Source organism: Canis lupus, chromosome 16, assembly GCF_003254725.2.
Source record: "Canis lupus dingo isolate Sandy chromosome 16, ASM325472v2, whole genome shotgun sequence".
In the NCBI taxonomy this organism is placed as follows: Eukaryota; Metazoa; Chordata; class Mammalia; order Carnivora; family Canidae; genus Canis; species Canis lupus.
Window position 1 is genome coordinate 27,028,614 of NC_064258.1, and position 27,831 is coordinate 27,056,444.

Below are 27,831 nucleotides of genomic sequence, written 5' to 3' on the forward strand. Positions count from 1 at the left end.
TCTGTCATTCCTCATTTTATTAATTTGATTTTTTTTTCTTTTTAATAAGTTTGGCTAGAGGTTTATCTACCTTATTAATTCAGCTCCTAGTTTTGTTGATCTGTTCTACTATTCTTCTCATCGTTATTTCATTAAGTTCTGCTCTAAACTTTCTTATCTCTCTTCTATTTTGTTTAGGCTTTATTTGCTGTTCTTTCTCCAGATCCTTTAGGTGTAACGTTAGCTTGTGTATTTGAGATTTTTCTGATTTTTTGAGGGAGGTTTGTATTGAAATGTACTTCCCTCTTAGGATGGCCTTTGCTTTATCCCAAAGATTTTGAACAGTTGTGCTTTCATGATCATTAGTTTGCATGAATCTTTTTAATTCTTCTCTAATTTCTGGGTTGACCCATTCATTATTTATTAGGATAATCTTTAGCCTCCAAGTGTTTGAGTTCTTTCCAAATTTCTTCTTGTAATTGAGTTCAAGTTTCAAAGCACTGTGGTCTGAATATATGCAGGGAATAATTCCTATATTGAGACCTCATTTGTGACCTAGTATGTGGTATATTCTAGAGAAAGTTCCAGTGCAATTGAGAAGAGTGTGTATTCTGTTGCATTAAGATGGAATGTTCTATATATATCCATGAATTTCATATGGTGCAGTGTGTCATTCAAAGCCTTGTTTCTTGGTGATCTCCTTAGAAGATCTGTCCCTTCATGAGATTGGAGTGCTGAAGTCTCCGACTACTAATGTATTATTATCTATGTGTTTCTTTACTTTGGTTATTATTTGGTTGATATAATTGGCAGCTCCCACATTAAAGGCATAAGTATTCAAAATTGTTAGGTCTTCTTATTGGATAGACCCTCTAAGTATGATACAATGCCCTTCTTCATGTCTTACTACAGTCTTTTGTTTAAAATCTAATTTATCTGATATAAGGGTTGCTACCCCATCTTTCTTTTGAGGTCTATTTGTATGGTAAATGATTCTCTATGCCCTCATTTTCAGCCTGAAGGTGTCCTTAGATCTAAAATGAGTCTCTTGTAGACAGCATATAGATGGGTCTTGCTTTCTTATCAAATCTGATGCCCTGTATCTTTGACGAGCATTTACCCCATTCACATTCAGGATAACTATTGAAAGATATGAATTTAGTATCATTGTATTATCTGTACAGTTGCCATTTCTGCAGATTGTCTCTTTCTTTGGGCTCTCTCTTCACTTACAAGATCCCTCTTAATAGTTCCTGCAGAGCTGGTTTGCTGGTCAGATATTCTTTCAGTCTCTGTCTCGGAACCTTTGTATCTCTCCTTATATTCTGAATGACATCCTTGCTAGATAAAGTATTCTTGGCTGCATGTTTTTCTCATTTAGTACCCTGAATATATCATGCTAGCCCTTTCTGGCCTGCCAGGTCTCTGTGGATAGGCCAGCTGTTAATCTGATATTTCTCCCCCTATTTGTAAAGAATCTCTTGTCTCAAGCTGCTTTCAGAATTTTCTCCTTACCTCAAATTTGCAAGCTTCACTATTATATGTTGGGGTGTCAATTTATTTCTGTTGATTTTGGAAGGGATCCTCTGTATCTCCTGGGTAGAATGCCTATTTCCTTCCCCAGATTAGTGAAGTTCTCAGCTATGATTTGTTCAAACGTACCTTCTGGTTCTCTCTCACTCCATGAATCCCAATAATATAGGTGTTTGTTTTTTTCAAACTCACTTATTTCTCAGAGCCTCTCCTCATGGGATCTTTGTTCTTTTTCTCTCTTTTCCTCAGCTTCCTTCATCTCCGTCAACTTGTCTTCTATGTCATTTATTCTCTCTTCTGACTCATTTACTCTAGCTGTTCAAGCATCCCATTTAGACTGCATCTCAGTTAGATTATTTTTAATTTTGGCCTGATTATATCTCAGTTCTGCACTAAGAGATTCTCTATAGTCTTTTATGCTGTTTTCAAGTCCAATTAGTAACTTAATAATTGTAATTCTGAATTCTATCTCTGATATTTTACTTAAGTCCATATCCAATAGCTATGTGGCAGAGAGTATTACTTCTCATTCTTTCTTTTTCAATGAATTCTTCCTTCTAGTCATTTTGTCCAGTGCAGAATGGCTGTATAAGTGAGCAGAGTCAAAAATATCAGCCAAAACCCAAGGAAAATACACACTAGACAATTCTGAAGAGGCCAGGAACAAGAAAATAAAAGAAAAAAGACAAAGGAAAAGAAAAAAAATTTTAAAAAGGAGGGAAATAGTGGAGGAGAGAGAATGCAATCTCACAGAGTGGACCAAGATGGCGATTCATTTAGTTCTAAGTGTATTTTGTTCTGTAGGTTAAAAGATACTAAGTTCCAAAATTACTTTAAAAAAGCAAAACATATATTACACAAAAATAAAATTGAATGTGATTAAAGGAAGCCAAAAATGAAGAATATATCTATAAAATGCAATTGTAAAATATGAAAATCAACAAAGAAAAAACTTAAAAATGAATAGTTGATAAAATATCATAGTTAAAATGGGAAAAAAGAAAGAACATTGGGAAATTATAACCTGAAAGATAAATAAATCATAAGAAAAACAGCTCGAGTTTTATATACTAGTTTCCCCTAATCCTGGGATTTTCCAGTGCTGTTTGGTCAGTAACTTGCTGTTCCCCTGTTCTTCCAGCTGATCTTCTGAGAGAGAGGCCTGCTGCACCATCTGTGCCTGAGTGGAGATGCCCTGCCCTTTGCCAGGTGGCTGGGCTCAGTGTAAACAGTTTGGCCTGTGAGGCCTTTGTTCTTAAAGGCCACAGCTCTCTTGCCAGAAGCGGTCAATTTTCTATTTTAGAGTTCCAGCTATTCTTTCTTTACATCTCAGGTTGAATTCATAGGTGTTCAGGATGGTTTGAAAGTTATCTGGCTAAATTTGGGGGACCAGATGAAATGAGGACCCCTAGTCTTCTGCCATCTTGCCTCCAATCCTTACTGTTCTCTTAATATGGTGAATTACATTACACTGGCTTTCTAATTTTAAACCAACCTTTCATTCCTAGATCACCCTTCCCTTCCATGGCTATTTATTTATCTTTTACAATGCTAACTATATTTACTTGGATATGTTTTGTTTAAAATTGATGCATCTTTAATCAGAAAATGATCTGCAGTTTTCCTTTCTAGTAGTACCTTTGTCAAGTCTTGGTATTAAAATTAGAGGAGTCACATGGAAAAACTTAGGAAATGCTTCTTTTTATGTTTTCCAGAGGAGTATGTGTAAGATAGCTATTCTTTTTTCAATATTTGGAAGATGTAATGGTTTGATTTATTTTCCCAACTCTTTACTTTTTTCTTAATTTATGATTATTCATCCATATTTTTTGCAATGTGACTTTTTAGTATCTCTTATTAGAGTGGAGTATATCACACACATCCATCCACTCAGTGATGTGGAGTTTGATACTGTGACTTGTTTATTCAATGCACTATAAGATGATGTGATTAAGCAAGTACTGCTCAGTTTGTCTTGGCTTTTTTGTTCCTGATGCATGCCATGAAAACAATATGCCCAAGTATTAACTTTGTGAGAAAGTTTTAAATGAGTTTCCAGATCTTTAATGGAAAACTTATTCATATTTTCAATTTTTCTCTATTCTATTTTGGGAAAGATGGAAAGATGTGTTTTTGGAAAAATACATATATTTCATCTAAAGACTTAAATTTATTGACTTTAAGTTCTCACCAGTATTCTCTTTTCTTCTAATGTCCAAAAAATCAAAATTAAAAACTATGCAATTTTATTACCTGATATTGGTATTTTATAACTTTACTCCTTTTATTTTGAAATACTGGCTAATTTTTTTTGTTTGTTTCCATGGGCTTCAACAGATAATGTTTACAAACACTTGTCTTAATGAAAGAAGATGTTAGGTGGAGGACACATTATACACTTTCAAATGAGTTAAGCATATGGCTATTCTCATATCTTTCTAAAACTACACATACACTTATATCTTAATGAAAAACGATGTTACTTGAAAGAGAATTTATACATAGTGTAGTTTAAGTTATATGCATTAATCTTTTCAAGAATCAGCATCTGTCTTTGCTCATTTTTATGTTATTTTCTGTTTATTTTCTTTTTCATTTATTTCTGCTCATTCCTTAATTATTTCTTTTCATCTGCTATCTTTGAGTGCAATACTTTCTTCTTTTTCTATCTTTTTTGATAGAGATTATAATGAAAAAAATCCCCATTTGATTCCGGTAAGGTGCATTTCATTGTGATTAAAGGGATTGAAGTATAATCTTGCCTTGAGTGTAGCAATATGCCTAATTTTTGTAGAGCATAAAACAGTCTGTCTTAACAATAGGATTAGGAAGGTGACTACCTATATTTAATAGTGCTTCTTTTATTTTTAGAAATATTTTATTTACATTCAATTTAGTTAACATATGGTGTATTATTAACTTCAGGGGTAGAATTTAGTGATTCATTAGTTGCGTGTAACATTCAGTGCTCACTACATCAAGTGCCCTCCTTAATGCTCATCACCCAATTACTCCATCCTCCACTCACCTCCCCTCTAGTAACTGTTAGTTTGTTTCCTATAGTTAGGAGTCTCTTATGATTTGCCTCCCTCTTTGTTTTTATCTTATTTATAGTGCTTCTTTTATTTTTTTAAAAGATTTATTTATTCAGAGAGAGAGAGAGAGAGAGAGGCAGAGACACAGGCAGAGGGAGAAGCAGGCTCCATGCAGGGAGCCCGGCGTGGGACTCGATCCTGGGTCTCCAGGATCACACCCCGGGCTGCAGGTGGCGCTAAACCACTGCACCACCGGGGCTGCCCTATAGTGCTTCTTTTAAAATTAATAATGTCCCCAATTCAGACATGTATTCCAACATTTGTTCCACAAATATCACAGCATGCAACTTTGTACTGCAAGGATGAAGACAGAACTTGAAAAATAATCTGAGGTGCTCTATAAAATATTCTCTCCTTTTATATTCTATCCTTCATGTGGTAAAAGAAATTTTTATATACTGACAGTGAAGGGAGAATATATAATTTTATAAAATGTTCTATTTGATTACTCCATAATCTGATCTCTAAATTTACTTTCTCAGATGAATTAAGACAGTAAAATGAATGAAAATTCTAAGGCTTTATCTTATTAATAGTAATTTTTCTGAGATAACTGTAACTATAAGCATGAATGATATCCCTTATAAAATTAGCCCTCTTTGTATTTGGCAGTAAAATGTCATTAAGATATAAGTGCTCCTTCCCAATGCTCAAAACAAAAATCTCACAAATTATGTGCTTATTGATGCCTGTGTGTGTATACACAAAAATCACTCCTTTAGTGTAGTTTGGGGAGGAGAAGTTGAGATATCAAGAAAATAAGTTTTATTGTTTATTATTATAAATACTAATAATAGTGAAAACCATAAAGAATATTATGAACAAATGTTTTGGTTTCAAATTAACAATTTTGAAGTTCTGCTAAGCAATGATCAAAACATGCAATGCACCAAAAGGAAAAAAAAAAACAATTCCAATGCACAATGGCTAATCACATTGTTCTACACTCACCTTACACTGGGTGATAACTTGCTGTTACTACTGCTTTCTTCTGACACAGACCTATTAAATTGACAAAATTTATTTTAAGTGTGGAAATTTAAAAATATTGAACCAAGTGACTATTTGAATGAAGAATATTTTTCAAAGAAATAGAGTGATTCATTAAATAAAATGTTTCCTTTCAACAAAAATAGATACATTTCAATAAAATAGATACTGTTCTTTTTCCTTGAAGTAGACTAACATACAGTGAGTGTTATATTAATATCATGGGGGAAATTTAATGATTCAAAAATTCTATACATTACTCAGTGCTCATCAAGGAAAGTATGCAGTATTTTATACCAATTATCCCCTTCATCTCTTTCACCTAAGCCCCCACACCCTCTCTGGTAACCAGTTTGTTCTCTGTATTTAAGATTCTGGTTTTTTGTTTCTTTTAAAAAGTTCTGTTTGTTCCTTTGTTTTGTTTCTTAAATTCCACATATGAGTGAAATCATATGATATTTTTCTTTCTCTGATTGATTTATTTCACTTAGTATTATACCCTGTAGGCCCATTTATGTTATTGCAAATGGCAAGATTTCATTCTTTTTATGGTTGAGTAATATTCCATTGTGTATATATACCACATCTTCTTTATCCATTCATCCATAGATGGATGTTTCATATTAGAAATGCCATCATCCACCTTGCTTTGTTGACTAACTCCTATTATCTTCATTTTACATTTATTCAATTATTTATAGGCCCACATTTGTACAGACACATCCTCTGATTCTATGATATCCTTAACTCCTCAGGTCAAATTAAGCCAAAAACTTAAAGTAGCAGTTAAATATTTGTTAATTTTTCTACATTTTTCTATTTTTTCTTTCTTTCATAACACGTATTTGTATCTTTTCTTCCTACCAATTCTTGGAAGTTAAAACTAGAGGAAAATACCTCTGTGGAAAAATATAGTAAATTATGAATAAGGGGCTTAATAATTGTGTCTAAATATTTATGTAACTGGTTACACATAATGTAGTGATTGCACTTACCAATTTAGTATAATCAAAAGTTCATGATATATTGGAAAGCTATTTTTATCTCCCATTTTGTAGAGTTGTATATAGAGAGAAAGCTTAAGAACATAGAGATTAAACTTGCTCAAGGTATCATAGTTTCTGCATGTAAGATTTAGGAAGTAAAACTAGGGTTTCTCAGGCTAAATACATTTTTTTCCATTTCATGATGCTTCCTCCTATCTCCTAATGTGTGTTTTGAACTGCACATGTAATTTATAAATGACTTTATAAATTAGCAGCATCAATATTTAAGAAAATAAATATTTTGGAAGTAGGTTCATAAATACTATCTTCGGCTGAGAGAGCTGTTCTGATAAAGTTGTTTACCACTGGTCTGAGAATCTGTAGCTAAAAAAATTTATCTTTTGAAAGTTCCCTTGAAGTTCAGTGTTACACATTCTCAGAAGCCTTTGGACAATGAAACTATTTAGACAGGGTTGGCAGACTAAGAGGCTGAATAAACTTATGCTATACTCTTGTCAGCCATATCTCCTCTTCAAGTGATACTAGTGGTAAAATGAATGGTGTTAGTAATGAGTAAAACTAGGGAAAAAAAAGGGAGGGTATCAAACTGCTTTGAAATGTATCCCTCCACCTCTCCTCACATTATTCTATCTACAGTCTTAGATTATTCCTGATGAAACATGAGTACTTTTTCCTTGACTCATTAAATTTAGTAAGAGTAAACATACATATACCTCTCACTTTCAGTTTCCCCTCTGTAGCACAGCTCTCTTATTTTTTTATGCTTTATTAAGACAACAGCAGTGATGATGAGCACAGGTAGAGAAATGTAGAAAATGAGTTGAAATTGGTGTTTTGAAAGAGTGGTATTTCCTTCCCTCAAGTTGCTTTTACCTATAATGGAAAATAACCATTTCAAATTTCAAAATAACCATTCAAATTAAAATTTCAAAGAGATTTTATTAACCAAACAAAAATATGGAGAGAATATCATTACCAACATTATTCCTAAACACTAAATATTTCACTCACATATATTATGAATTATGAATGTAATAAAATATTAAATATTAAATTACCATGTAAAATAGACTGTTACTAGTATTCTACTGATGTCTATGAGTTTTCAACATTACATCATACAGTGATTTATTTGATTGAAGATAATCTTTTATGAAGCACATGCTTAATACTTGCAAATATTTCTTCAGTTTCTATCTGATATAGCTTATCCAAAATTCAAACATGTATATCATAGAGAGTATTGAGATTGTACCCACAAATGAGAATTAAACCTGGGAAGTGTGGCATTTAATTTCTTTTACATTACTTAAATATCTTTCTAAAAATTAAAAATTAGTAGTCACTAAATAATTATTTAACTAAGTTCTTTAATCAAATATATAGCAATAAATTGTTAAAATGGCTCTATAATTATTTTGTAGAATGCATGGCTCAGGCTGGCTTTGACACATTTCTGACCAACTAATGTTAATTTCATATTTTTCTCATTAGTTTATTTTTAAAAAAATTTACTTATTTATTTTAATGAGAGAAAGCACACATGCATGCCTGTGAGCAGGGGTGCAAAGAGAGAGAGACAGACTCTCCAGCAGATTCTCCACTGAGCAGGGAGCCAACATAGGGCTCAATCTCATGACCCTGAGATCACAACCTGAGCCAAAATCAGGTCTAATGCTTAACTGACTGAGCCACCCAGGTGTCCCTCCGCATTAGTTCTTATTCATTCTCAGCTGACATCTGTATTCATTCCTGAGTATCTGATCTATGTGCCTCCTCTACTTCCACCTCTGTACATACCAGCCACCTATCTGGGTTTATAATGCATCAAGCTCTGCTTTCTCCACAATTGGCAAGCATTTTTTTAAATTGGTATAAAATACTGCTCTATCATTTCTCTGCCAGTTGAAACAATGGGGAAGCTGACAAGTAAAGAAACCACCACCACCACCACCACCCAGTTATAGTCAGGCATGATCACAGCTCAATATCCTCCTCTTAGGACTGCCCCAGTGCTTCTCCTCCAGTTCCCATATCATTTTTCAAGTCAGTTCAAGCTAGGAGCAAAACTTTCTTTCCAGTCAAACTTTTTGCTTGTGAATGGGGTTCTCAATATCTCTGGGATGAGGATTACATAATATTTGTAATGATAAAGCCAGTAAATCAAATGAAGAGAGCATCCTCTCTGGCTAAATATTGCAGATTGAGTCTTGGCTACTTTCATAGTCTTGTGGATAATCAAGGATACTACATGGGTTATTTGAAAAGGAACGTAATATATGCCCAAATGGTCTCAGAACATATGTAGGATTTCTAGGAACCAGAAAAAATGGTCATACCTCTTTACCCTCTGTCTAGTTCTAACAGGCACTTCTAATAATAACTGAGAAAGAATATTTTATTCATTTAATCACTCTGGGTTTCCGTTTTCTATTGGTTAAGACTATTCCTTTTTTTTTTTTTTTCTTTTTGGTTAAGACTAGTCCTTAGTAATATGCCTTCAAGTTTCTTCTATTTCATTCCAAGGTGTCTCAGGGAATTATTCAGGCACTTAATTATTCATGGTATTTCACCTCGTCCCTTTGATTACCCCCAACTGTCTTAGCCTTTATGACTCAAGAGTTTAACTGTTAAATCAGATTCCCTGAAACATAGTTCTTACCCCTACCAAACTTTATAGGTGAACATCAGATACAGAAAAAAAGGTTTTTCTCCTGAAAGAGCCTGAATCCATCAGCTGAAGCTGCCCAAAAGTTTTCCTTCTTAGGACCTGGTTGGCTCAGTGGTTGAGCATCAGCCTTTGCCTCAGGTCTGGGGGTCCTGGGATCAAGTCCTGCATCAGACTCCCCACAGAAGCCTGCTTCTCCCTCTGCCTATGTCTCTGCCTCTCTCTCTGTGTCTCTCATGAATACATAAATAAAATCTTTTAAAAAATAGTCAAACTTTTAATTATTCCTACTATATTTATATTCTCATTTTGAAAATTCTTGCATTTATGAATCTTAATAATATACAATAAGATAGCTTGCAAAATTTAAATACCAAGGAAAGACTTTTTAAAAAGAGGTAAACATCAATTGCTATTTCAAAGGACATATTATAAAATATTGTCATTATAAAATATTGTTACTTTTTTGCTCACTTTTTGGTTATACTATAAAATGCTATCAATTGACACTGGTAACTAGCTCTATTGTTCTGCTTAAAGAACAGCATTTATGTAACAAAAAATAAAAAATACAGAATATGTAATTTTAAATAAATATCTATTTTACACATATTTATGTGAAAATAATAATATATGTATAATTATATGTTACATGTTAAACTATTATTCCTTTTTTTTTTTTTGGTCTGATAGAGTTTAATATGGCTGTGTGCTAGCTCTGTAAAAGTTGGTCACCTTAGGTATGCCTTCCCCCTAGTATCCAAGCTTCAGGTAAATCTGCCAGAATTTCATTATTTATTTGTCCCAAAAGAAAAGGGGTGAAGTTGGACGGACTCTGCTTCAAGGTTATTCTAGGTGGGTTCCAATATCTTCTAAAACCAAGGAATATCTCCCAGGTATTCCCAGTCCTATACAGGGCTGATTAATCTCAAAATACTACTCGGGGACCCCAGGAGAGATATTTTACAGAGGATAGTACAAAAGATTAGACTGTAGTCCTTACAATGCAGTAAAAAGGAATGAAAAATAGCCTGAAAAAATCTGATGGCATTAATATGACAATGACTACTAACAAACACTATTTTAAACCTGAAATGTGTGAGACCATCCAAAGTAATCAATCTAAATTAACTAGTCGAATTTTTTGCACCAGAATTTCTACTTTTAAATTGCCTAACACTGGGTAGACTTTTTGTTAGCAAACCATGTCAATGTTGATATAAAAAGTACAGAATGAACTTCTACCGTCTTAGATTTAAAAATCTTCGAAATGAAACAAAAACATATTTGTTGGTATCAGTTTCTTTGTAACCTAACTTGGAACCTATACTTTCATTTCTTCTCTCACATATTGTCTTGGATTAATGAAATTTGAAAGATACTAACCGGATGGAGCCTTGTGCCCATCATCTATACTTCCAAATTCTCCCTTCTTCTCCAGGCATGTAGGAGGAGCAAACCCCTGTTCACAGTGGCAATGATGTAAATTGTTGCAAACCTGGAGTAATCAGAAAATAGAACAAATAAAAATTTGTTCTATTTATGGACCAAAAACTACAGGCCAATGAATATTCTATACTTATTCAACAGAGAATTTATTTCAGAGAGTTCATCCAGTCCACAGAATTTAACTTAAACAAATTCAATAAATTTTCATAAATTTTCTCTTGAAGTTGTCCATACTTTAGAAAGTATATTCAGCTTCTGCTGCCAAAGCAATTTTTTAAAAAAATTCTAAAACTTACCATTGTCAGACCCAAATATTGGTAATTACCAGTAACATTCCACTAATTATCATTTAGTTGCTAGTTTCACAGAACAGTCCAAACTCTGATTAACAAGCAAGAACTAGAAGGAAAATTCTAATGGCTTTTGTTTACCAGTTTCTACCTTCCCTCTGTGAAAATAAGATCATTTTGGTTATGTTATAATACATGGTGCACATAGTACATCCGCCCCATATATTTACCAAACACTTTATACATCCAGAATCATCTTAAACATTTCTACTTTATTTTCTCTAATAAATAGTTTGGCAAAATTTCTTAAGAAAATAAGTTTGAAGTTATAAATTATTGACTGTTAAATGACATTAAGCAGTATGAAAATTATTTTAAAATTATTAAAATAATTTTTAAAAATCTCTGAACTATTTCACTGAATTGTTCAAAGCATCTTGTTTAAAATGAAAATGAAAATTACTTACTCCATGGCTATTGCAATAAGAAGAATTGCACTGCTGAGTATTTATCTGGTATTGAATTTCTACACAGGAAAAGTTGATACAATACTAAAAGCAAAAGGAAGTGAAAAATAGTCATACAGATTGTGGATGGATAATACATAAGAAAAATTGAAGAAAATTTCAGAATTCACATTATCAAGAATTGGCATAAAAATACAAAAAACAAAATAATGTAATAATTGAAACATTGAAATAAATGTGAAATAAGCTATGTGCCTTCAGACTGTAAAGATGTAACTATATGTGAGAAGTTAGAAATTTTATTTGCTTACCATTTAGCACTAGAAGTCAACTTAAAAAGAGAACTATCTGGAAAAATAATTTGATTAGTCCTTTGAGTTAAAGAACTATCTAAAAAGCATTAAAAAAAATAATAACCCAGGCTCCACCTGAGACATTTCTGGGGGCAGGGTCCACATGATTATTGTGAGAGTTAAGGTTGAGAACTATGAAGTGGGCAGTTGAGTTAAAATTATGGGTATGAACAGCACAGGAAGATAGTTTACTATTCCATGTGAAAAAAATTGATGAGAAAGAGAACAGGAAGGATAACAGATAATTATATTAGGTAATATGACAACAGGAGATTCCCAGTTATGAGGTGGCTAAAAGGCCCTCAAAGAAAATGAGTGTCTCATGTGTGAATTTATACTGTTCTAATTTATGGCATCAATTTTTGTGCTCTTTCTTAATTATCAAAAAATTTTTCAGTAAATTCAATACTTGGTGAAAGGATTTCATTTTTTGAGTGAATTATGTCTTTGGATCATAATAACAAGTAGGTATGCAAAAAGAGGAGAAGGACCCTGGAAAAAAAAGATATTTGAGCCAATCTCCTTTAGAATTTAAGGAGAGAGAGAGACCTCAGATCATATTTATATTCCAAATGCTTCCAGATGAGCAAGATGTGATAGAAACTTTGGTTATTTTCATGGACTACTATCAAAATGTTTTATACAGAAATACATTTATTTAGCAAGCATATCTTGTGACTTTCTCTAAAAAAAATGAATGTCAAAAAAGACAAATATCATATGCTTTTCACTCATATGTGGAATTTAAGAAACAAAACATACTAAGAAAAAAAAGAGACAAATAAAAAAGAAACAGGCTCAGAACAAATTGTTGATACCAGAGGTGATATGGGGGAATATTCACTTGAAACTAAGGTAATACTGTATTCTAACTATAGCTGAATTAAAAATACAATACAAAAAAATTAAAAGTTTAATAAATATGTTAATTTAACCTTCCATTGTATCTCTTGGAATTAATAGCTTGTAGGATTAATTAGAATATTAAGCTGTTATTAGATATATAATTAATTTAATAATAATCTAACTTCTAATAATCAAATTGTTTTATGCTATTTTATGTTTTAATACTGTTTTTTTATTTTCAAATTTTTATTTAAATTCTAGTTAGCTAACATACAGCGTAATATTGGTTTCTGTCGTGGAATTCAATGATTCATTACTTACAACACCCAGTGCTCATTATAACAAGTGCCCTCCTTTGGGGTGCCTTGGTGGTTCAGTCGGTTAAGTGTTCCATTCTTTATTTTGTCTTAGGTCATAATCTCAGAGTCCTGGGATCAAACCCCACCACAGGCTCAATGCTCAGCTGGGAGTCAGCTTGAGGACTTCTCTCCCTCTCCTTCTGCCCTTCCCCCAACTTGTGTGCATAAGCTCTCTCTCTCTGAAATAATCTTTTTTAAAAAACCAAAACACAAAACAACAACAAAAAAATAAACAAAAACCCAACTGCCCTCCTAATTTCTATCACCCATTTAGCCAATCCCCACCCACCTCCATCCATCAGCCCTCAGTTTGTTCTCCATTTTTAAGGAGTCTTATGGTTTGTTTCCCTCTCTCTTTTTTCATTTTTCCCCTTCCATATGTCCATCTGTATTATTTCTTAAATTACATATGTAAGTTAAATAATATGGTATTTGTCTTTCTCTAAGAAAAAAGACTTATTTTACACAGCATAATACATTCTAGATCCATCCATGTCATTGCAAATGGCAAGATTTCATTCTTTTTTGATGGCTGAGTAATATTCTACTCTATATATCTACATCTTCTTTATCCACTCACCATTCATGGACATTTGGGCTCTTTCCATAGCTTGGCTATCATTGATAATGATGCTATAAATTTTATGGTGCCTGTATCCCCTTGAATTCTATTTTTGTATTCTTTGGGTAAATACTCAGTACTGTGATTATGGGTAGTTCTATTTTTAACTTTTGAAGGAACTGCCATTCTGTTCTCTAGAGTGGTTGTACAAGTTTGCATTGTGGATGAGGGTTCCTTTTTCTCCACATCCTCCCCAACACTCGTTGTTTCTTGAATTTTCTTATTTTAGCCATTCTGACAGGTGTGAAGTGATATCTCATTGTGGTTTTGATTTGCATTTCCCTGATGATGAGTGATGTTGAGCATCTTTTTGTGTCTGGATGTCTTCTTTGGAAAATTTTCTGTTCATGCCTTCTGCCCATTTTTTATTGGATTTTTTAAGGTGTTGAGTTGTATAAATATATATTTTGGATACTAATCTTTCATCAAATATGTCATTTGCAAATATCGTCTCCCACTCTGTAGGTTGTCTTTTAGTTGGTTGTTTCCTTCATTGTACAGAAGCTTTTAATTTTGATGTAGTTCCAACAGGTCACTTTTGCTTGTTTCCCAGATTTCAGGAAATATATCTATAAAGAAGTTGCTATGGCCAATGTCAAAGAAACTACTGCCTGTTCTCTCCTGTAGGATTTTAATGGTTTCCTGTTTCACATTTAGGTCCTTAATCCATTTTTAGTTTATTATGTGCATGGTGTAAGGAAGTGGTCCAGTTTCATTTTTTGCATGTAGCTGTCCAGTTTTCCCAAGACCATTTGTTGAAGAGACTTTTTCCCATTCCATATTCTTTCCTCCTTTGTTGAACATTACCATATAATTGTGGGATTATTTCTGGGCTTCTATAATGTTCCATTGATCTAGGTGTCTATTCTTGCGCCAGTACCATGCTCTTTTGATCAATACAACTTTGTTATATAACTTGTAGTTTGGAATTGTGCTACTTCCAGTTTTGTTTTTCATTTTCAAGATTGCTTGGGCTATTCAGGGTCTTTTGGGGCTTCCAAACACATTTTAGGACTGTTTCTTTCTAGTTCTGTAAAAATGCTGTTTTGTTAGTGATTGTATTAAAACCATAGATTGCTTAGGGTATTGTAGACATTTTAAAAGTATTTGTTCTTTCATTCCATGAACATGGAATGTCTTTTCAGTCCTTTCTGTCATGTTCAATTTCTTTCATCAGTGTTTTATAGTTTTCAGAATAAGGCTTTCATCTCTTTGTTTAAGGTTATTCCTAGTATTTTATTATTTTGGGTGCAAATGTAATGGGATTATTTTAATTTATTTTTCTGCTGCTTGATTATTAGTGTTTAGAAATGCAACAAATCTCTGTACCTTGATTTTGTATATTGTGAATATAATGAATTCATTTATCAGTTCTAGTAATTTTTGGGTGGAGTCTTTTAGGGTTTTCTTTTTTTCTGTTTTAACATATAATCATTTTTTAGTTTCCCTTTTTTTAATAATAAATGTATTTTTTATTGCTGTTCAATTTGCCAACATACAGAATAACGCCCAGTGCTCATCCTGTCAAGTGCCCCCCTCAGGGCCCGTCACCCATTACTCCCACCCCCCGCCCTCCTCCCCTTCCACCACCCCTAGTTCGTTTCCCAGAGTTAGGAGTCTTCATGTTCTGTCTCCCTTTCTGATATTTCCTACCCATTTCTTCTCCCTTCCCTTCTATTCCCTTTCACTATTATTTATATTCCCCAAATGAATGAGACCATATAATGTTTATCCTTGTCCGATTGACTTATTCCACTCTGCATAATACCCTCCAGTTCTATCCACGTTCAAGCAAATGGTGGGTATTTGTCATTTCTAATGGCTGAGTAATATTCCATTGTATACATAAACCACATCTTCTTTATCCATTCATCTTTTGAAGGACACTGAAGCTCCTTCCACAGTTTGGCTATTGTGGACATTGCTGCTAGAAACATCGGGGTGCAGGTGTCCCGGCATTTCATTGCATCTGTATCTTTGAGGTAAATACCCAACAGTACAATTGCTAGGTCGTAGGGCAGGTCTATTTTTAACTGTTTGAGGAACCGCCACACAGTTTTCCAGAGTGGCTGCACCACTTCACATCCCCACCAACAGTGTAAGAGGGTTCCCTTTTCTCCACATCCTCTCCAACATTTGTGGTTTCCTGCCTTGTTAATTTTCCCCATTCTCACTGGTGTGAGGTGGTATCTCATTGTGGTTTTGATTTGTATTTCCCTGATGGCAAGTGATGCAGAGCATTTTCTCATGTGCTTCTTGGCCATGTCTATGTCTTCCTCTGTGAGATTTCTGTTTATGTCTTTTGCCCATTTCATGATTGGATTGTTTGTTTCTTTGGTGTTGAGTTTAATAAGTTCTTTATAAATCTTGGAAACTAGCCCTTTATCTGATACATCATTTGCAAATATCTTCTCCCATTCTGTAGGTTGTCTTTGAGTTTTGTTGACTGTATCCTTTGCTGTGCAAAAGCTTCTTATCTTGATGAAGTCCCAATAGTTCATTTTTGCTTTTGTTTCTTTTGCCTTCGTGGATGTATCTTGCAAGAAGTTACTGTGGCCGAGTTCAAAAAGGGTGTTGCCTGTGTTCTCCTCTAGGATTTTGAAGGAATCTTGTCTCACATTTAGATCTTTCATCCATTTTGAGTTTATCTTTGTGTATGGTGAAAGGGTGGTCTAGTTTCATTCTTCTGCAATTTTCCCAGCACCATTTATTGAAGAGGATGTCTTTCTTCCATGGATAGTTATTCCTCCTTTATCGAATATGGGTTGACCATAAAGATGAGTGTCCACTTATGGATTCTCTATTCTGTTCCATTGATCTATGTGTCTGTTTTTGTGCCAGTACCACACTGTCTTGATGACCACAGCTTTGTAGTACAACCTGAAATCTGGCATTGTGATGCCCCCAGCTATGGTTTTCTTTTTTAAAATTCCCCTGGCTATTTGGGGTCTTTTCTGATTCCACACAAATCTTAAAATAATTTGTTCTAACTCTCTCAAGAAAGTCCATGGTATTTTGATAGGGATTGCATTAAACATGTAAATTACCCCGGGTAACATTGACATTTTCACAGTATTAATTCTGCCAATCCATGAGCATGGAATATTTTTCCATCTCTTTGTGTCTTCCTCAATTTCTTTCAGAAGAGTTCTATAGTTTTTAGGGTATAGATACTTTACCTCTTTGGTTAGGTTTATTCCTAGGTATCTTATGCTTTTGGGTGCAATTGTAAATGGGATTAACTCCTTAATTTCTCTTTCTTCAGTCTCATTGTTAGTGTACAGAAATGCCACTGACTTCTGGGCATTGATTTTGTATCCTGCCACACTGCCAAATTGCTGTATGACTTCTAGCAATCTTGGGGTGAAGGCTTTTGCGTTTTCTATGTAGAGTATCATGTCATAGGTGAAGAGGGAGAGTTTGACTTCTTCTTTGCCAATTCGAATACCTTTAATGTCTTTTTGTTGTCTGATTGCTGAGGCTAGGACTTCCAGTACTATGTTGAACAGCAGTGGTGAGAGTGGACATCCCTGTCTTGTTCCTGATCTTAGGGGAAAGGCTCCCACTGCTTCCCCATTGAGAATGATATTTGCTGTGGGCTTTTTGTAGATGGCTTTTAAGATGTTGAGGAATGTTCCCTCTATCCCTACACTCTGAAGAGTTTTGATCAGGGATGGATGCTGTATTTTGTCAAATGCTTTCTCTGCATCTAATGAGAGGATCATATGGTTCTTGGTTTTTCTCTTGCTGATATAATGAATCACATTGATTGTTTATGAGTGTTGAACCAGCCTTGTGTCCCGGGAATAAATCCTACTTGGTCATGGTGAATAATTTTATTAATGTACTATTGGATCCTATTGGCTAGCACCTTGTTGAGAATTTTTGCATCCATGTTTACCAGGAATATTGGTCTATAAGTCTCCTTTTTGGTGGGGTCTTTGGCTGGTTTTGGAATTAAGGTGATGCTGGCCTCATAGAATGAATTTGGAAGTACTCCATCTCTTTCTATCTTTCCAAACAGCTTTAGTAGAATAGGTATGGTTTCTTCTTTAAACGTTTGATAGAATTCCCCGGAGAAGCCATCTGGCCCTGGACTTTTGTGTCTTGGGAGGTTTTTGATGACTGCTTCAATATCCTCCCTGGTTATTGGCCTGTTCAGGTTTTCTATTTCTTCCTGTTCCAGTTTTGGTAGTTTGTGGCTTTCCAGGAATGCGTCCATTTCTTCTAGATTGCCTAATTTATTGGCGTATAGCTGTTCATAATATGTTTTTAAAATCGTTTGTATTTCCTTGGTGTTGGTAGTGATCTCTACTTTCTCATTCATGATTTTATTAATTTGAGTCTTCTCACTCTTCTTTTTTTTTTTCACTCTTCTTTTTAATAAGGCTGGCTAATGGTTTATCTATCTTATTAATTCTTTCAAAGAACCAACTCCTGGTTTTGTTGATCTGTTCCACAGTTCTTCTGGTCTCGATTTCGTTGAGTTTTGTTCAAATCTTTATTAACTCTCTTCTTCTGCTGGTGTAGGATCTATTCGCTGTTTTTTCTCTAGCTCCTTTATGTGTAAGGTTAGCTTTTGTATTTGAGTTCTTTCCAGTTTTTGAATGGATGCTTGTATTGCGATGTATTTCCCCCTCAGGACTGCTTTTGCTGCATCCCAAAGATTTTGAACAGTTGTATCTTCATTCTCATTAGTTTCCATGAATCTTTTAAATCCCTCCTTAATTTCCTGCTTGACCCTTTCATCTTTTAGCAGGATGGCCTTAACCTCCACGTGTTTGAAGTCCTTCCAAACTTCTTGTTGTGATTTAGTTCTAATTTCAAGGCATTATGGTCTGAGAATACACAGGGGATGATCCCAATCTTTTGATATCAGTTCAGACCCGATTTGTGACCCAATATGTGGTCTATTCTGGAGAAAGTTCCATGTGCACTTGAGAAGAATGTGTATTCAGTTGAGTTTGGATGTAAAGTTCTGTAGATATTTGTGAAATACATCTGGTCCAGTGTATCATATAAAGCTCTCATTTCTTTGGAGATCTTGTGCTTAGAAGACCTATCAAGTGTAGAAAGTGCTAGATTGAAGTCATCAGTATAAGTGTTTTATTATCTAAGTATGTCTTAACTTTGGTTATTAATTGATATATTTGGCAGCTCCCACATTCTGGGCATATATATTGAGGATTTTCAAGTCCTCTTGTTGGATAGATCCTTTAAGTATGATATAGTGTCCCTCTTCATCTCTCACTACAGTCTCTGGGGTAAATTTTAATATATAAGGATGGCTACCCCTGCTTTCTTTTGAGGACCATTTGAATAGTAAATGGTTCTCCAACCTTTTATTTTCAGGCTGTAGGTGTCCTTCTGTCTAAAATGAGTCTCTTGTAAACAGCAAATAGATGGGTCCTGCTTTTATCCAGTCTGACATCCTGCGCCTTTTGATGGGGTCATTAAGCCTGTTCACGTTCAGAGTTACTATTGAAAGATATGAGTTTAGTGTCATCATGATATCTATTCAGTCCTTGTTTTTGTGGATTGTTCCACTGAACTTCTTCTTAAAGGGGAATTTTAAGAGTCCCCCTTAAAATTTCTTGCAGAGCTGGTTTGGAGGTCACATATTCTTTCAGTTGCTGCCTGTCTTGGAAGCTCTTTATCTCTCCTTCCATTCTGAATGAGAGCCTTGCTGGATAAAGTATTCTTGGTTGCATGTTTTTCTCGTTTAGAACCCTGAATATATCCTGACAGCCCTTTCTGGCCCACCAGGTCTCTGTGGAGAGGTCTGCTGTTACCCTAATACTCCTCCCCATAAAAGTCAGGGATTTCTTGTCTTTTGCTGCTTTAAGGATCTTCTCTTTATCTTTGGAATTTGCAAGCTTAACTATCAAATGTCGAGGTGTTGCACGGTTTTTATTGATTTTAGGGGGGGATCTCTCTATTTCCTGGATCTGAATGCCTGTTTCCCTTCCCAGATTAGGAAAGTTTTCAGCTATGATTTGTTCAAATACATATTCTGGACCTCTGTCCCTTTCAGCGCCCTCAGGAATCCCAATTAAATGTAGGTTTTTCTTCCCCAGGCTGTCATTTATTTCCCTTAATCTATCCTCATGGTCTTTTGTTTGTCTCTTTTTTCCTCAGTTCCCCTCTTTGCCATCAACTTGTCTTCTATGTCACTCGTTCTTCCACCTCGTTAACCCTCGTTGTTAGGACTTCTAGTTTGGATTGCAACTCTTTCAATTGATTTTTAATTTCTGCCTGATTGGATCTAAATTCTGCAGTCATGAAGTCTCTTGAGTTGTCTCAAGAGACTTCTAGAGCCACCAGTAGCTGTAAAATAATGCTTCTGAATTGGCTTTCTGACATTGAATTGTAATCCAAATTTTTAACTCTGTGGGAGAGAAGACTGTTTCTGATTCTTTCTTTTGAGGTGAGGTTTTCCTTCTAGTCATTTTGCTCAGTGCAGAGTGGCCAAAAACAAGTTGTATTGGGAAAAGGAAAAAAAGAGAGGAGAGAAAGGAAAGAAAAGAGAAAAAGAAAAAAGAAAAAAAGTAAAAAAAAAAAAAAGAGAGAGAGAGAGAAGAAAAAGAGAAAGAAAAAGAAAGAAAGAAAAAAAAGCATGGGGGAAGCAACAGAAATCAAAAAGAAAAAAAAACAAAACAACAACAAAAAAAAAGAAAAGAAAAGAACACGGGGGAGTATCTTCTGATTCTGTATACTTTAAGTCCCTTGACTTCCCCTGGAACTTGTCCGTCTAGCTGGTCTTCTGGGGGAGGGGCCTGTTGTGCTGATTTTCAGGTGTTAGCACTTGCGCGAGCTGCTCTGCCCTCTGCCTGGTGCAGGGCTCAGTGGGGGATGTTTACCCCGTGAGACCCCAGGAGGAACAACCCCAGTTGCGGGGCCAGCTCTGCAGCCCTGGAGTCAGCTCCCCCAGTTAACTCCGGAGCTCTCCGTCTGCAGGGCCTGGATGCTCCGGGGGTGGGGCTGCTGATCTGCTCAGCTCGGGGCAGGAGCGTCCTTGCTGTCCTGGGCCCTCCCGGCCTCTGCCTGTCCCGGGGGAGGCCGGATCCTGGGCTGTGTCCCTGGCGCCCTGTGCTCCCAGGCCTGTGCTCCTGGATTCAGCTCCCAGCTGGGCAGCCCTCTCTACGCGGAGCTGCCACACGAGCCCCCTGAGCTGCCCCAGGTCCCGCCGTGCGCGCTGCAGCCCTTAGGGTGCTCGCGCACTGTCCCGGGGCGCAGGTGTCTGTTAGTGTCCCAGGGAGCCCGAGGGCATCCCCGCCCTCCCGGGGTCCTGCTCCAACTCCCTGGGAGCCCCTTTCCACCCGGGAAGGTTGGTGCAGCTCCTGCTTCTCCGGGACGGGGCTCTCCTGTCCTGGGGACACTCGCCCCGGCCTCAGCCCGGCTCCTCGCGGGGCCCCTCCCCCTTGGACGCCTTTTGTTTCTTTATTTCTTTTTTCCCCGTCTTCCTATCTTGATAGAAGCGCGAACTCTTCTCACTGTAGCATTCCAGCTGGTCTCTCTTTAAATCTCAGGCTGAATTCGTAGATTTTCAGGATGATTTGAAGGTTATCTAGGTAATTTGGTGGGGACAGGTGACTTGGGGACCCTACTCTTCCGCCATCTTGCCCCTCCCTTCTTTTAGGGTTTTCTATGTATAGTATCACACCATATGCAAATAGTCAAACATTTTACTTCTTCCCTACCATTTTGGATGCCCTTTTGAAAATATATTTTATTTAAATTCAATTTGCCTACATATAATATCTAGTGTTCATCCCATCAAGTGCCCTTCTTAGTGCCTGTCAACCCAGTCATCCCATCCCACCACCTTCGTCCCCTTCTGCAACTCTTTTGTTTGATTCCCAGAGTAGAGGAGTCTCTCATGGTTTGTCTTCCCTCTAATTTTTCCCCATTCAGTTTCCCTCCTTTCCCTTACAGTCCCTTTCACTATTCTGATATTCCCCATATGAGGGAAACCATATTATGATTGTCTTTCTCCAACTGACTTATTTCACTCAGCATAATATCCTCCAGTTCCATCCATGCCAAAGCAAATGGTAGGTATTCGTCCTTTCTGATAGTTGAGTAATATTCCATTGCATGTATATACCACATCTTCTTTATCTATTCATTTGTTGAAGGACATCATGGCTCCTTCCATGGTTTGGCAATCGTGGACATTGCTGCTATAAAACATTGGGGCGCAGGTGTCCTGTTGTTTCATGACATCTGTATCTTTGGGGTAAATATGCAGTAGTGCAATTGCTGGGTCATAGGGTAGCTCCATTTTTAACTTCTTGAGGAACCTCCATACTGTTTTCTAGAGTGGCTGTACCAGCTTGCATTCCCACAACAGTGCAAGAGGGTTCCCCTTTCTCCACATCCTTGCCAACATTTGTTGTTTCCTGTCTTGTTAATTTTCGCCATTCTCACTGGTGTGAGGTGGCATCTCATTGTGGTTTTGATTTGCATTTCCCTGGTGGCAAGTGATGTGGAGCATTTTTTCATGTGCCAATGGCCATGTGTAGGTCTTCTTTGGAGAAATGTCTGTTCATGTCTTCTGCCCATTTCATGACTAGATTGTCTTTTCTTGGGTGTTGAGTTTGATACATTCTTTACAGATCTTGGATACTAGCCCTTTATCTGATATGTCATTTGTGAATATCTTCTCCCATTCTGTAGGCTGTCTTTTAGTTTTGTTGACTGGCTGTTTCCTTCGCTGTGCAGAGAAGCTCTTTATCTTGATGAAGTCCCAATAGTTCATTTTTGCTCTTGTTTCCCTTGCCTTCATAGATGTGTGTTGCAAGAAGTTGCTGTGGCCAAGTTCTTAAGAGGTTGTTGCCTGTGTTCTCCTCTAGGATTTTGACGGATTCTTGTCTCACATAATTTAGATCTTTCATCCATTTTGAGTTTATCTTTGTGTATGGTATAAGAGAATGGTACAGTTTCATTCTTCTCCATGTGGCTGTCCAATTTTCCTAATACCATTTATTGAAGAGATTGTCCTTTTTGCAGTGGATACTCTTACCTGCTTTGTCAAAGATGAGTTGGCCATAGAGTTGAGGGTTAATTTCTGAATTTTCTATTCTGTTCCATGACCTATGTGTCTGTTTTTGTGTAGGTACCATACTGTATTGATGATCAGAGTTTTGTAATACAGCTTGAAGTCAGGCATTGTGATGCCCCCAGCTTTGGTTTTCTATTTCAACATTCCTCTGGCTATTTGGGGTCTTTTCTGATTTCATACAAATCTTAAGATTATTTGTTCATTTTGAACCCCTTTTATTCCTTTCTCTTGTCTGACTGCTATGGTTAGGACTTCCAGTGCTTTGTCAAAAGAAGTCGTGAGAAAGGAGATTCTTTTCTTGTTCCTGACCATAGAGGAAAAGCTCTGTTTTTGCCCATTAGGGACGATATTATATTTGCTGTGGTTTTTTCATAAGTAGACTTTATTATACTGAGTCATGTTCCTCTAAACCTACTTTGTGGAGGGTTTTAATCATGAATGGATGTTGTCAAATATTTTTATGCATCTAATGAGGTAATCATATGGTGTTTGTCCTTTCTTTTATTGATGTGCTGTATCATTTGATTTATTTGCAAATTGAACCATCCTTGCAACCCAGGAACAAATTCCAGTTGATCATAACGAATGATTTTTTTAATATATAGTTTGAATCGGTTTGCTAACATTTTGTTGAGGATTTTTGCACCTATATTCATCAGGTATATTGACCTATAGGGCGTTTGTGTTGTTTGTTTGTTTGTTTGTTTTGTAGTGTCTTTATCTGATTTTGGAATCAGGGTAATTCTGCCTCATAGAATAAATCTGGGGGCACCTGAGTGGCTCAGTGGTTGAGCATCTGCCTTTGGCTCAGGTCATGATCCCAGAGTTATGGCATCAAGTCCTGCATCACACTCCCTTGTGGGGAGCCTGTTTCTCCCTCTGCCTATGTCTCTGCCTCTCTGTGTCTCTCATGAATAAATAAATAAAACCTAAAAAATAAAAAGAATAAATTTGGAAGCTTTCCTTTCATTCTTTTTCTGGAAAATTTGGAGAAGTATAGGTATTAAACTTTCTTTAAATGTTTGGTAGAATTCACCTGAAAGCCATCTGTTCTTGGGCTTTCGTTTTTTGGGAGTTTTTCAACTAGTTATTCAGTTTCATTGCTGGTAATCAGTTTGTTCAAATTTTCTATTTCTTCCTGGTTCTGTCTTGGTAGGTTACAATGTGTCTAAGAATTCATTCATTTATTCTAGGTTGTCCAGTTTGTTGGCATATAATTTTTCATAACATTAACTTATAATCCTTTGAATTCTGTGGTATCAGGAAGTCATTCACACATAAGAAAGGAATAACTTAGCACCAAAAAATCATAAAGCAAAATTTGTAGGAAATACAAAAAAATTGCACAATATTAAAATAACAATTCATTATGACTTTGAGTCTAGACAAGATAACACAGACCTATTTCTGCATGCATTTCCTAAGCACAATTATAAAACATTATAAAATTATAAATGGCTGAGAGATAAACAGAAGTACTCAGAGGTGGTAAGAAAAAGGGTGAGCCGATTTGAGATCCAAACTGGAAAAATAGCACAGCAGTGGAGTATCTTGTGCTCCTCCCCATTTCCCCTCTGTTCCAACACAACAGAAGTATATTTTTCTATCAGTACAATGCTGCCCTGATATTACACAGCCACAAAAAAAGGATGAGATCTTGCCATTTGTGTAACATGGATGGAGTTAGAAGGTATTATTCTAAGTGAAAGAAGTCAGATTGAGAAAGACAAATACCATATGATTTCATTCATATGTGGAATCTGGAAAACATACAAATAAATAAAAAGCAGAATCAGATCTGTAAATACAGAGAACAAATGATGATTGACAAGGGAAGGAGGAAGAGGAGCAAAATGTGTGAAAGAGAATGAGAGTTATAGAATGAATAAGTCATAGAATAAAAGGTACAACATAGGGAATATAGTCAGTGGTGTTGTAAACACTTCTAGTAAACACAGTATAATATATAGAGAAGTTGAATCCCTAAGTTGTTCACATGAAATCAGTGTAACATTGTGTGTCAACTATATCAAATATAAAGATTTTAATGATTTACAATCACTCAAAAGAAAATGAAAAACATATGTATATGTTTAAGTCATGCACAGAATTGGTTTTGTGAAGAACACAAAATGATGAAGTAATCAAAGAAATTTATTAAATGGAGAAATACTCCAGGTTCATGAGTTGGAAGTTTCAACATAACAGAGATATCAATTCTCTACAAATTGATCTATCAAAATCCCAGCAAGGCTGTAAGCAAAAACAAGCTAATTCTAAATGTATATGGGCAAGCACAAGCCATAGAATAGCTAAAATAATCTTGACAAAAGAATAAAATGAAAAGCATCACTTCACCCAATATTGAGGCTTCTTATATAGCTAAAGTAATCAACAGTGTGATATTGGTGGAGGAACATAAAACCAACAAACTAGAGCATAAAACCCCAAAAATATACTCACACATTATGATTAATGGAATTTGAACAAATGTACAAAGCTATATAATGAAGTAAGTACAGTCTTTTCCACAAATAGTACTACAGCAATTGTACATCTGTGGTGGCTAATTTTATATTTCAAGTTGGCTAGGCTATGATGCATAGTTGTTTGGTCAAACTCTAGATTTTGATGTGAAGGTATTTTTTAGATGTGATTAACATTTAAATCAGTGGACTTTGATAAAGCCAATTGCTCTCCATAATGTGGGTTGACCATCCAATCAGTTGCAGGCCTTAAGAGCAAAGACTGAGCTTTTCCCAAAAAAGAAAGAATTCTTCTCCTGACTGCAACATAGAAACTAGCCTAAGTTTCCATCCTGCTGCTCTGCAGAATTCAGATTCAAGACTGAAACATCAACTCTTCTCTGAATTTCCAGACTGCTAGATTTTGAACTTGCCAACCCCCACTGCTAAATGAACTAATTCCTTGAAATAAACCACTCATTCTGTCTTTGTAAAAATACACACACATAAACACAAATACACAAACACACACTATTGATTCTGTTTCTCTGGAGAACCCTACTACAGTATCCATAGACAAAAATAAAATCTTGACCTAAGTCTCAAAGCTTATTCAAAAATTTACTCAAAATAAATGATGTTTAGAAAAACTCATCGCACAGGGTACATGGGTGGCTGAGTAAGTTAAGCATCTGTCTTTTGCTCAGGTCATGATCATAGGGTCCTGGGATCTAGCCCTGTGTTGGGCTCCCTGCTCAGCAGGGAGTCTGCTTCTCCCTCTGCCTCTCCCTCTGCTTGTGTGCACTTTCTCTCTCTCTCTCTCTCTGATAAATAAATAATATCTTTTTTTTAAAAAAAAGAAAAACACATGGCAGAAAATTTGGGCTATCTAGGACTAGGCAAAGAGCTCTTTGAGTTGACTTTAAAATGCTTACTCTGTGAAAGCCCATGTGAAGAGGATGAAACTTAAACTACAGATTAAAAGAAAATATTTACAAGCCACTTAACTGACAAAAAAATTAGTATCCAGTGTAAAATATCAAAACTTGACAATAAAAAAATACAACTAGAAAATCCAAAAAGAACTTTAGGAGACATTTTACTGACAACAACATATAAATGGCACATAAACACACAAAAAGATATACATCATTAACTATTAAGGAAATGAAAATGAAAATTACAATGAGATATCACTATCCACCTATTAGAATGGCTAAAATAAAAAACTGATAACACCAAATGCTGGTGAAGATGCAGAGAAACTGGATCTTTTATATATTGCTGAGGGGGATGTAAAGTTGTACAGCCACTCTGGAAAATAGAATTGCAATTCCTTATGAAATTAAATATATATTGGCCGCATGGTTCAGCAACTGCATTCCAGGGAAATGAAAACATGTCCACACAAAAATTTACACACAAATGTCAATAGCAACTTATTTGTAGTATCTGAAAACTGAAAACAACCCAAATACTTTTTTAAAGATTATTTATTTCAGAGACAGAGAGAGAGAGAGAGAGAAAGTACATCTGCAAGTTGGAGGTGGGATAGAGGGAGTGGGGAAGAGAATCCTCTAAGCAAAAGAAAATCAAGAGTTGGGAAGTTAACCAACTGAACCACCCAGGAGCTCCCCAAATACTCTTTATGGTTAAGAATGAATGGTTAGGCAAACTGTGGTATAACTATACAATGGAATATTATTCTGCACTAAATATGAACAAATTATTGACACATGCAGCCTTCTTGATAGATCCCAAGGATATTATGCTGGGTGACAAAACTAATCTCTACAGGTTACTACATGATTCTATTATTATAACACTTTCCAAATAATGGAATTATAAAGATGGAGACCTGATTAGAACATGGGATCAGGTATACAGGGGAAAGATATGACTGCAAAGTGAAGCCATGACAGAGTTCCATTTTGGTGATGGAACAGTTCTCTGTATATTGATTATGATAATAGTCCCATGAATATACACATGTTATAGAATTGCACAGGACTAGACATACACATAAACACATTCATGTGAAAAGAGATGAAATTTAAATAAGGTTTCAATCAATTTCCTATTTTTTTATATTGCATAGGTTAAAGATACTAAGACAATCTGGGTGTAGGATAGACAGGACCTCTCTAACCTACTTTCCATTAAAGTATAATTATTTCAAAATTAAAAGTTTAATTAAAGAAAAAAAGATCACCAATAACTATGGCTAATTCTGGGTAAGTGGATTCCTTCTTCATATTTTTCTCCATTTCAAAAGGTATTCAAAGATATATTACCTTTAAAATTTATATTTCTATTAACTTTGTAATGTTAAGACAATGGAAAAAATGTTATAAACACCAAAAAATACTGGAAATAAGTGTTCTGAAATGTAAAGATAATTTATTTCTAGGTGATAGTACTATAAATGATTTTTTCCCCCTTACTATTCCTTTTCTGTATTTTCAGGCCATTTTTGATGTATATAAATTATTTAATAGAAAAATCATGTTAATTTTAATCAATCAAGTAAAGTTCAGCCAGAAAACATAAAAGAATAAGGAGTCATTGGAACTAACGTAAATTAATTCCCATGAAATGTGTTAAGCAAAAAGAAGTGCAAAAGTATTTATAGAACTTGTTTAAA

At 35.5% G+C, this 27,831-nt stretch overlaps 1 protein-coding gene across 7 annotated transcripts in view; it reads right to left on the minus strand.

Annotated features, from left to right (window-relative positions):
* LOC112651951 (disintegrin and metalloproteinase domain-containing protein 5-like) overlaps positions 1-27,831 on the minus strand; it is a 134,492-nt gene that overhangs the window by 6,950 nt on the left and 99,711 nt on the right. For all 7 annotated transcript variants that reach the window (XM_049094832.1, XM_049094833.1, XM_025435504.3 and 4 more), the window contains 4 exons: positions 11,479-11,562; positions 10,659-10,770; positions 7,318-7,477; positions 5,559-5,609 (listed from right to left, as the gene is read on the minus strand). In XM_049094832.1, the coding sequence (XP_048950789.1) occupies positions 5,559-5,609; positions 7,318-7,477; positions 10,659-10,770; positions 11,479-11,562 (407 nt within the window). The remainder of the gene's footprint in view (positions 1-5,558; positions 5,610-7,317; positions 7,478-10,658; positions 10,771-11,478; positions 11,563-27,831) is intronic.